Source organism: Myzus persicae, unplaced genomic scaffold, assembly GCF_001856785.1.
Source record: "Myzus persicae strain clone G006 unplaced genomic scaffold, MPER_G0061.0, whole genome shotgun sequence".
Classification (NCBI taxonomy): Eukaryota; Metazoa; Arthropoda; class Insecta; order Hemiptera; family Aphididae; genus Myzus; species Myzus persicae.
The window spans coordinates 1,013,464-1,026,321 of NW_019103025.1; the positions used below are offsets into that span (position 1 = coordinate 1,013,464).

Below are 12,858 nucleotides of genomic sequence, written 5' to 3' on the forward strand. Positions count from 1 at the left end.
TTGATGGTATTTAAACTATTTTTTTCAAATAAAATAAACACTTTTAACGTCATTTCTTTTTTACATATTTATGACATTTAATGAGTTTTTTTGGGGGCATTTTGCAAGATTTTCATAATTTTATACCATCCGGGCCCTATTTATTATATTTTTAGCTTAGTATTTTGTTATTATAATGGTATATATTTATATGATTTATCGTTATTATTAATTTTTGAGTCAATACCAGCTTACTGTATGGAACGGCGAAATAGCTTAAACTAATCTAAATGTTTTGAATACTCTATTGACTGTACAAAATATACCTAATAACACATTATGTTAAGTGTTAAATATTATTTTTGAATTACAACAAAATTACTGAAATCGTTATTCTGTATTTAAATATCTAGAACTTTTAAACGTATATTAAAAAAATGAAGTGCTATCAATTTTTTTAATTTTTGGTAACAGTATAACTACTTATGATGAAACTTGAATTAAATGTTTAAGACTTAGCAATATAGAAAACTGAACATTTTATGCATTTATTTCGACTACAACATAATTGTTCAAATTTTTCTTTCGATGTCGCCAATGTAACGATGTATTACACATTATTTGGACGTTGTTACATACGATCACATCTTAACATATAGACGTAAGACATTCAAATTTAAGGAAATAGATTATAAACATATTTTGTTTCCAGTTGGCCGTCATGTCGAGCAAAGACAACCCACTTAACTATTAGTGAGTCTGTGAAGTTTAATATGTACCCATGATGATTGGCTCTGAGTACGCCCCTACTCTTACTACATTAGTGTAGCTAGTCATTTAGTTGTGGCTATAATAGTAATATTATCTTTCGCAATGTTAGATAAAAATAATAATAGTAATAATATAGTTGTGCACCATAGCTACAATTCCGAGCAACCGGAAAAACTACAAAACAGATATCAATATATTATATAGGCAACGATTAAAACTAATATTTTTTTTTATATTTTATAGATATCAGTTTAATATATTATTAAAAAAACACATTTACTTTAATCTATGTTAGGTTATTATTCAGTGGATAGATTTTGAAACTGAAATACGACAAATATCATGATTTCACTGAAAAAAAAGTTCCAGCACATGGTCGGCCAGTCTTTCGACAACCGTCTCAATACTGTTGGAGAGAAGATTCGTAGTGTCTCGTTCACCGATTCCAAAGACACAAATGCCGCACCACCCGACCTCGATAAGACTTCGTCATCTTCGAGCCAAAATTCTGAGGAACACTTTGAGACCAACCAAGTGGGATCAGGTCCACGCACTGTTGCAGGTCATCGCGGTTATCGGTTATCCTCGAGGATTGAGAGCCTGGCTAAGCCGCTGCCTAGGTTTGGCCAACCGTTGAATCGGCTGAGTGCAGTTTTTCGGGGTAATCGAACGCTGGAGCGACAATAATATAGAGCGTAGTATAAGTTAGATATTATATCCTGATTCCTGGTCGGTTAGCAGAAAAACAATTATTTTTAGCATTTAATCTGACCAAACGGCCAAACACACCACTTATAATGTCTTCACGACGCTATAGGTTAGGATAGAAAGTATCACTATAGCATGCGGTATATAGTGATACAAGACTCATCTTTAATCACGTTATCAACCATATTAATACTAACCTGTTCGTTAAATAGGAACAAAAATAATATCAGGTATGGAATTAACTACATATCACAAATAAATTTCAAAATTTCAAATTAGTATTTGAAGTATTATCTGTTTAAGTAGTTAAAGAAAATATGAAGTATTGTTCAGTACCTATACGTCTTATTCAATTTAATTATACTATGTACAAATAAGCATACTTGTTATTCTACTCACTTCAAGAGAAAAAATAATTCAAAATAATTTGAATAATTACAGTTATGTAATTTATTTCATAGTTAATTCGTTACGTAAAACGATCGGTACCTACTGATGTTAGTAAATTCCTTGAAGGTGTGTATAGCTTATTCCATCAATCCTTATAATAGGTAGCTAAAAGGTAGCTCACTCATAATTCAGCCCAACAAAAAGAATATATTTTTCGCTTATTTAAATTTTAGCATTGGTGCATATTATGTTACTGTTATAATTAGTAGAAATTACACATACATTTTTATACAAATATATTGATAAAAATCAAATCTTCGGCACGGACAAGGCCGGGCGTCACAGTTAACATTATTATTATAATATGGTATACTCGCAAAAATCACAATATCAGGATACTTGTATAGTAAGTGGTATTATATACTGCTGCAATTTCGCAGAAGCTGACCACCAGATCCCGTGGTCCAGATCGAGCCCTAAGGTTGCAAATGAACAAAATCAAGGAGTGCACATACCACTAATACCACTACGAACCAGAACTAAAACAGGTGTGTCACGTGCTTCTTTGAAGTACGAGGCATCGGACCACATCAAACGATTGGCCAGGCCCCGCCCAATGCCGAAAGCGGATGACGAAAAGAAGTGCTTTTCGGTGAAGCCATTGTCACTTGTATACAAGCCGTCGCTCCGTATCCAGCAACTCTCCATGCCCAAGATCCGTGTAGAGAAAATGTGATCGTCGCTTTTATAAATAATTAAAATGTATAGTTGGAACATCAAATTCAAATTATACCTAAAAAATGCTTTAACAACCTTATTTTAAATTTAAACTTCAAATAATGGTAACAATAATCAAATCGAGTACTCGAACAGGTATGAAACATGGTAAAAAATATCTCAACCAACAATAGCGCACGGCAAGCAACTACTGGCGTAAACTTATGGCAACGCAAAAGTCGGAATTAGCTTCCCGGTGAAAATAAAGTTCAACAAATGTTGAAAATGGTCCAACGACTTACCAATAAATTTGAATTGGGTGGGTTGGATTGATGTTTCTAATATTTCGCTTTCAAATTCAAGGGAGTATAATGATATTATAATGAAATAAAAAAATTATATAGGTACTCGTATTTAAGTAGAGACAAGACAAAATTGCAAAAATAATTATATAACAATTCGTGGTTTTTTTTTGTAATTTGAACTTTTCCATAATAAATAGCTTATCCTATGATTAATCACTTCTCGAAGCCCAAGCTATACAATTTAATATATTTTATAACCATTCGAAGTTGGACCGAACTATTTTGTATATCCTAAGCTCATAAATATCAATACGTTCGAAATTCGTATATTTATCATAACATGTATTATTATACCTACATATCAAGACACGTGGGTCATATTACGTTTCTTTGCATCATCACGTCTAACCGACAACTTCAAAACCAAGAGTCTAACCACACGTACCTAATTACTTTTGATTACCTTACTAAATTTATATTAATACTCTGTTTCGGCCCGATACAAATAGTAGAGTCAAAGCTGTCTCATATCATTGTTAGTTCCGATAACTCGTCATCGGTCATCGGTATAAAGTAAAATATTATATCTATGTACCTACATTTTAATTTTATATGCAGATATAAGTTAAATAAATAATATAGGTACCGATTATCGGTACACTAAGTGTCTAGTCAAATTTAAAACCAAAATCCTCTCATATTCTTCCTTTTGGTATTTATCTACACCAATAAGACCGTATATCATTCAATATCAGTATCAGAACACGTTTAATAGTTATGGACACGTAACACCGAAGACGTTCAAATAATTTTCAAAAAAACTAAGACAACTATAATCATACAAAATGGTAAAAATATATTTTTTTTAAATGAGCAAGCCTTTAAATTACACCTGTGAAATACATATTTTCAAAAATGTAAAACTTAAGATCCCAGTATTCTAGGAAATTAGTGTTTATCTTTAAAATAATCACCCAGCTAGTATTAGCAATATATTATGTCAGTATGCAATTCATGTTCGTTCAATTTTGAAATGTGATTTTACATGCATTACAATATATCACCACTATACAGTTATCATAATCACAGGCGTCATCATGGCCCATGGGGTAGCAATTGCTGTGCCACTATTGTATTATTTTATTTTCCGACTACTCCTGAGAATGGAGATAACCACATACAAAATCATTTATATTTTCATTTTATTAAAATAAGCTAATATGTTATATGCAAAATAAAAACATAATAATATTGAATTAAAAATATTATTCTAGATGCTAGTCCGACCCTATGATTTTACTCAAATTGAAGCCCCTGATCACCATGGTAAATCCATTATATGAGGTGTGATTTTTTGAAAACGAATGCCTGTGATGGATAGTGTTTTGGAGTTCCAACATTATATATTTTATTTTGTTTTTATTGTAAACGCCCAAAGGCATAAAATGCATGATAATTAGAACAAGTTAAGTAACAATCATAGGAACAGAAATGTAAATCAATATAAAGTAAATACAAATAAATAAAATTAACAATTAAAGATTATGGGTAACTTATTACATCACATAGCTACGGAGAGCATAAAAATACAATAAATTAGACGATTATAATTATAAGGATTCATTATAAAATTATCATTAAAGAATTCATATTAAACATTATTTTCTCATCCCCCTTGCTTACTGGTTTTAATGGGTGGTGAAAAAATGTTTATTTTTAAATTTATAAATTTGAGCAGAACAGGTTGTTTTTCGAAAGTTAAACGAATATAAAACATCAAACTAATAGTTTTTATTACCTACGAAATAACATTTAAAGTTAAACGAGTATTAAACTAATTATTTTATAGTAGATCAAACATTTTTGTGGAGTTACTGAATACAATCTCTTATCTTTACTGATACGTCAGGAACTTTTCTTTTCATTTGAAATTTTTACGATACCATTTTTAGAAAGGTTTTTGACATTTTAAGTGATGGAGATTGTCGTTAAAAATCAAAAATTTAAATTTTGGGCATTTTATACATTAGTCAAATTGTTCAAATCTCATATTATGTAGGCAGTATATTAATATATTCTCTTTGGATAAAAAAAATCGTCTAAAAAAATCACAACTCATTTTGTTCGATGTCCGGGTTCCTTGACACACCGTTCATTAGATTTTAAGTTAGTATAATAGTGTATACAAATCTGAATAGAAAACCAAATTTTGTCGTTAGTATGGTTTTGGTTGCGCGAAGATAACATTCTCACTCTTACACAAAAAGTGTTATTCTTGTCACATAATAATTTGTCATGGTAAATGATTAGCATAATATATTACATATTTCTTTTTTTATAACCATGGGGAAAATAGAAAATATAATTATTAAAGATATTACAACTATTTCATAATGGTAACTTCTATTTTCCAATTTTAACATGATAATATCATCTCACAGTACCGACGCACCTATCGAGTCATAGGTAATATTACACATTATATTATTAATTGGAGATACGTTGCATGCGTCCATACTCCATGCAAAGTGGAATAATCTGATTTCAAATTATTAAGGATTCTATATTTTTTTTTTTTTACATACGACTATGAATATGCACTTCTATAATACATGCCTATGTAATGTTTTTTGTACATGTATAATATGTAATCTACTCTCGCATATTAATAATTGAGAAAAACGAAAATTGTAGTTAATTAGTTACGACGTCTAATACCGACGTAATTATATTTGTATTTCCTGTACAATCCGGTCATACACGTATAGTCGGTTTATAATGTGCTCTAATAAGTATATCATATGGGGATACCTATGTATACGATAAAGATTTTTATTTGACCGCCCTGTACACTGTAATTATTGTTACATTGTATTTATACGTATTTTATAAACGTAATCGAACTATATGAATAAACATACAATGCGCACACACTTAATATAATGAAACATATAAATACATCAAAATAACGTACTTATAATTGAACAATAAAATATTGGATTTTTTCGCTATGGTAGTCTACACGCCATATATACGCGTGTATAATAATATAAAAGTTGCAGTACATGTTTTACAAGTGATAAGGTGAGTAATAACTAATAATATAATATCGTGGTAAATGCGAATTTTTTTTTTATTTAATGTACATATATAGGTATCTACGGGTATACCTATATTTTTTCATCTCAACACGTGTTATTAAATTCGATCATAAACATTTATTCCAATACATTATGATAATAAAAACTCGAACAACCTAATCATCAGTATAATAATACACTAAATGGACGTGACGAGGTAATTTTATTGCACGACACGATTGCAATTTAATTCATATTTTTCTCATACGTCGTTTTTGTTTTTATTTTTATGTAAGACATATTAAGTTCGAATATACTACCTACAGAACACGCGCATACGGGCATTCCTGTATGAATATAATAATAATTCCTTAGTAGATCTGTTACTATTATAGTAGGTATAGTTAAGTGGCATATCTAAACCATCGAGCAAATCAAGTAGGTTGGTATAGAGCATAAATTACATAGGTAATATAAGTGTATAAACATATGTATATAACATGCCCACAAATGACATTAAAACCTCTATCAAAGTATCACTAAAATAATGTTTCTTTATTTAGTGAGACTACTGGAACAAATCACCACCAACAATCAAACTAAAAAATATATATTTTTTAAAACACCCACAGTCCCTTTTTTTAATCGACGTCAAGACATAAAGCGATCACTGCAGGATTTTGAAATGGTCACGCTTTTCATAGTTTCATCACATGCTTAGTACCCCCCCCCCCCATATATTCAGTAAAAATCCACAAGTGTGTGTGATACATATCATACATGCCACATTGCTGTCACAGATAAACAGATGTAAACCAGAACATACCAAACACCATTGTAGAGACTATATAATAGCACTGAGGACGAAGCCATAAAAATAATACGATTTCTAAACGAAACTAAAATCATAACCGAAATAATTTAATATCAATGTAAAACTTTCTTAAAACAATATCCATTTTTATTGTGTAAATTATAGATTTAAACCATTTTCAAATAATATTAAGTACCATAAAAAATAATGAAGTATAGGAACCATTTTGATGTTCACAGTACTTATAGGTTATTTTATTTAAATTTAAATTGTAAAAATGAATTACTTATATTAACTAGGCGTTCAATGAAATGAAAACCAACCTAACCATTGGTATTGTGTTGTAGACAATCTGAGAAAGTTGGGAATTCCGTGGAACAGGAGTTTAGCCTAACTTGAAATATTGCACCAAGAGCAAAATAGGACTATAGCGCCGGGCTGTCGGACCAGGACGCCACGTGGTTGGTTGCATGGTACTTGGGGGAGGGCCATGGGGCCACCGGACCACGGAGCCACCGGGCCACGTTCCCGTTGAGCCGCGATGACGGATTAGGGAGGTGCACTACAACAATGAGGCCTATCGCGAATCAGTTGGCGAAGCAGGATGATGAGCTCGACGGCGAAAAACACAAAATATGACATTCAGCAGCACTTGCAGCAGACAAAGGATGAGGATCAGCAGGACGAGTTGGAAGATCAGCTACCGCCGAAGGACAGGCGGTACCATATTATGTTATAGAAATGCTTCCACATCCGGAAATCCGGACCGCCCGTGTTTGTTCTGTGGTTGCGCAACCGGCTGGGAGAACCCCGAACTGGAAAACCAGGCTGCAGATCGAGGTACATGTGACCGAGTGGGCGTCGGAAACGGAGATGGTGACAATATGATCGAGAAGGAACTAACGGAAGTGACAGTGAAACGAAAACCAAACGTAGGATAGTACATAATTGAATTACATAATGGTAAGTTATAAGTATAAAGCATTGCATTATGAATTAAGAGTGTTAAAACATATTATAGACCATATAAAAATGTAGAAGTATCGTGTAAAAATCAAAGTTGTTAATTTTGTTTTATATTTTCAACATATGATTAACCGGCGAGCATATAGTATCACTGAAAACTCGCCGGTTAATCGTATGCTGAAAATATAAAACAAAATTAACAACTTTGACCCTTTTGAAGCTAGTCTCATCCAAACCAGTTTTTGGAACTTCCACCGCCATTTTTCCAACCCTTCGACCAGTTCACCGTCACTTCCAAAAGTTCCTCCATTCACTGTATCCGGGTGCGACGCACGCTTCCATCTCCATCAGTACCTAGTCAAACTTTTTAGTCCGAACTCCTGGCTGACCTCCTACAATACCTACTGAACGAACACTTGAACACGTGAATTTCTGATGATTTTGGTCCTTCGGCAAAAGCTGATTTTCACACTCGTCCACTAACTGATCCTGATCCTGTGACTGTTGATGCCTGCTGCACGCCATAGTGTCCGCCATCGAGCACCTAACCTCCTTGATTCGTCGAGAGTACTGCCGGCTGAGTCGCAGTCGGCCGTAAGTTGTAGTGCACTTCACCGTCGTCGAGGCCCAAAAAAAGACCCCTGCAAGTCCGACATCCCGGTCCAACAGCTCACTGCAAATCCTCTTGTTGACTTCTTTGCAATATGCTTGTAAGACGGCCATTGACATTCCCTGATTTTGCACCAGCGTTTCTCCTCAAACATTTGTCCTGTTTCTTGCAGTGGTCGTGGGCCAACAGCAGTTTCATAAACAATTTAAAAGCTAAAAAATGTCTATATTTAAGAATTTAAGATTAGTAAAGAAAAATGTATGGATTAATAATGATTATATAATTTTTTTTTGTTCACAACTTATAATAATATACAAAATATAACTAATATGGCTATACACCACACAGCGTTAATAATTATTATAATTTGTACAAAACACAAACCCAAGAGTGTGGGTACGTGAAATTATTTTCAAGAAACATCGATAGGTTAACCTTTTAATGATTGCCTATTGATTTGAAGTTCAAGTCGAACCATTAAAGATCATCGTGTTGTGTTCATACACTCAACCAAGTCTTTAATTTATATTTATCTAGATTCTTTTGTTTTTGCCGTTCATAATAATTAATATTAAAAGGTAGCTAATATTACAAATTTACAAAGTGAAGGAGGCATTAGTGTTATAAATGCATTATTTAATTTTATAATTTAATATGAAATATTTGTAATGTGGGTGTTGGTATACACTATACAATAAACAAAGCTATAAATGTACTGTCCATGTGTAAGCCGATAATAATAGTTACATAAGAATATTATAGTTTGCCATTTACTGTTTAATATGTTAATACATTTATGTAAGTAATAGTACGTACCACCCAATATGCTCTAATAGTACATAATATTAGTTATTACATTTTGAATATTTCGTACCTAACCTATCTTTTAATAAATTTCAATGTTAATCGGTACTTTTAAATTTTATAGTTATAGGTAACGTATACTTAACCACAAATTAAGATAGTTTAATCTACCTTGTTGGATGGCGGCATCCACACCATCGTATTCCTTAAATTATTATATAACCTGTGAATGACTTAAAAGACTGAAGAGTACCTGTACTTGAACATTTAAGTACAATAATTGTAGCACACATAAGCACATTATGAATGAATGTGGATTTTCTAATTTATCGTCAACGATTGTTGTGTCAGACAGATAATATTATAATATTACAATTATATAGTTACAGTTTTTGATTTCGACACCCCAAAAGTATCAACCAGATACAATTCGCTTCCAGAAACGTTGTTAAAATTTGATGATCAGAGCATTTTTAACAAAAAATTCGTGTTCAGAAGTTTTGTCCCATGTTAACTGCTCTACGCCTTAATTTGGACACACTGCAGTACACCACCGACCATACTTCTATGGGAAATACATAATATTAAATAATACCTGTATCATATCCCTAAATATTTATTGATTTTACGAATAATTTACATAATTTATACAAAATGTATACCTCTGAAAAGAACAAAGTATATAAAACCAATAAGAATGAACGGATGGCCCTTAATTTTTCAGATTAAAAATTGATTTATATTAAATATTATAACAGTGTTGTCATGGTACAGGGGTAGATAAAGAAGATTTACGCCCCCCTCTCCTTTGATCCCCTTGATCAAAAAGATCAAAATGAAAAGTGTATACGAATTCGTATTTTCTATTAAAAATCAAGTATAATTTTTTAATTCTTTATGCAGTATTATTTATAATTTTGTATTTGTATCAGAGTTCCTTTCATTTTGTGAAGCAAGTTCTGTATAGAATGTATAGAAACGCGATTGATTATACAGCATATCTATAACCATAGAACTCAGTGCCCAAACATACATCTGATAATATATACATTACGTGTACACTACACTTCCTTGTTTGAAACGAGATATTCAGACTTATCTCAAAACCAATACGGATGAAGTTAGAATAGTATCGTGTAGATATTAAATAAAAAAATAAGTTAACTTATTTAGTAATTATTTAATTATAGTTTTAATTTAAGGGTAGAATGTATGGACTGGAATGTTGTCTGTGTATTCATAGATAATTATGATTGTGGGACATAAATGATAAACGACTACAAAGAAGATAGAAAAACAGGAAAATGCAATTTTTATCATGCTTTAAAATAACAACAAATATAAACAAAAAATCGACATTTTAGATTTTGAATAGAATGTCTAGGTTTTATAAAGATGCGTTTTTTGTTTGTTTTTGTGTTTGAAGATGCTATTCTTAGTAAAATGAATATTCTCATAATCAATTTCGATTTAAGTTCCTATGGTCGAAAACTCGAAAATTGAATACATAGTTATGTGCGTGAAGTTGGCCTCAACATCATGACCAACGTTTTTGAAAGTTATGTTATCATATTGCAAATAATTTGCAAATTGGTTTTCAGAATTTGTAAATAAATTCATTGCCAGGAATAAAAAAAATAAGACAGGGGGAGGGGGCACCTTTACGCAGCCCCCCTATAAGTATACGTATAGCTATAGCTAGCGGTTTCAAGATACTACCAATAATTTGCAAATAATTTGAAAACATTTGCAAATTGGTTTTCAGAATTTGCAAGTAAATTACCTACAAGGTATGAAAAATATAAGATGGGGAGCACCTCACTTTTGAGCTACGAATTGAAATATGCTGCTAACATTTTGCAAATAGCCACTAACTTATTTATAAATTCGAGTCCAAACCTCATACCAATCATTGGTGTTTATACGTAGAAATAGTTTATAGTATAAATTAAAATTATATTCAGTAATACACAATTGAAATATACTACTTACAGAAGCATTTTACATAATATATCGGGCTACTATTTAATATAAGTTTAATATAGAATAATTGTTTCTTACCCTTAAAGTCTTAATAATACATGGTAATATTACAGTAAACATAAATTAATAATTTATTTATTAATTCTTTTTATTCTATATTCGTAAGAACATAACATGGGTTATTGAATATTATAAGCTCATGGCCATCAAATAAGAGCTCACATTAATTAATAACAATTTTTATTTTGTTTTGCTAATAAATAGATTATGTTTTTCAGATCTTCAAATTTTATTCATTTTAAATTTATTTTATTAATTTTTAATTATTAAAGTTAGAAATCGTGGTTCATGGTTCTCGTAATTTATTATAAAACGTCAGGTCAATACATCAAAAACATTTTTCGCCACCAGGCTGTTTATTGAAACAGGATTGCTTTTGCGGACTTCTTCTCATTTTGGTCCCGGATCCTGGAGTCACGTCACAATAAAAGAATTATTGGTAAAAGGAAAATTGAAAATAATATAGTTGATTTAATTATTGATTCGTATTACTTTTATTTATCTTGTAACAAACTCTTAATATAAATTTTAAAATAATAAAATATAACCTTTTTGTCTTTTTGTTTAATTTAAAAAAAAGATATCTCTTATTGCTATAGTTGACTTTTGTAAATATGTACATTTGTTTTTTTTTTACTCTTTCACATATAAAATTACATGTGGTTTTATTTTTGTTGAACTAGGGGTACTTTTAATATTTTTGCCAAATCTTTGTGCACTTCCCATATATTTACACGGCGTACATACATACGCTATATAATTATCATGTTCATAAAAAACTGCTATGGATACTATATATCAAAAAATTATTTAAAATAATTAATTAAATAATACATTATTTTGAAATAATTATATACTACACCTGTTATTGTCAATTGCCAGACTACACTGCAAGTCAGCCAATGAGTACTCTTGATATTCAGTAATTTAATTTGGTTTCAATAAATAAATGATTTCCTAGAACTCTCGTTACATTTAAAAATCCCAAACAGTTTAGATCTATGCATTTAGTTTTTTTACTTCACTGTATTCTTTCAAACTATACTCTAAATCATTGAGATTGCTGAATGTTGATTTTAAAATTATTGTTGGACTTGGTATAGTTTTCGACGCGTTTATTACACTATAGTGTAGTAGTATAATATAATCACACAATTTTTTAGCAAATACTGCACACTATTATAGAATATTATTGTTTGGTAACATATTAATGCCGAGCCCAGATAGAGAATATTATATTCACGATTAAAGTATCCATTATTTTATTACTTCTGTAAATTTCAAAGCCTATTATGGAATTTTTTTCATGTCTCGACACATCTACAGTTTTATATTAAATTATATTTTAAGACTAAAAACCGATCGTCGTCACACGTCGGAGACGATTCACAATAATTCTAATAATTTCATTGAACAAAAGAGAAATATGTAAGCCAACAATAAACATTTGCTCACATATTTCATTCTACTCAAGTAATTTTTTCAGTTCGGGTTTGGATGAAGAAAGAAGTTCCTAGATATGGCGTCTGCACTCAAGATATGAACTTGCAGCTATGTATAATACCCGAATAGTCGATGTATACGTAAGTTTGATTACCTATGCTTTTGGGGCTTACATATTTTACTTTTTAATCTCAAAATTAAAATTTATTGTCACAGACAATTTGCTAC

The 12,858-nt window shown here is 31.0% G+C and overlaps 1 protein-coding gene across 1 annotated transcript; it reads left to right on the plus strand.

Annotated features, from left to right (window-relative positions):
• Positions 1 to 1,092: 1,092 nt before the first annotated feature.
• Positions 1,093 to 2,649, plus strand: LOC111033575. Its single transcript, XM_022314370.1, has 2 exons — positions 1,093 to 1,411; positions 2,289 to 2,649. Exons 1-2 carry the CDS (start codon positions 1,093 to 1,095, stop codon positions 2,582 to 2,584), a joined length of 615 nt encoding a protein of 204 aa, XP_022170062.1. The 3' UTR covers positions 2,585 to 2,649.
• The last annotated feature ends 10,209 nt before the right edge of the window (positions 2,650 to 12,858 follow it).

Bases quoted from the DNA above. Each gene is read 5' to 3' on its own strand.
- LOC111033575 (XM_022314370.1), top strand. From the start codon at position 1,093: ATGATTTCACTGAAAAAAAAGTTCCAGCACATGGTCGGCCAGTCTTTC. The intron at 1,412-2,288 runs GTAATCGAACGC...GCAATTTCGCAG, and splicing joins GCTGAGTGCAGTTTTTCGGG to AAGCTGACCACCAGATCCCG.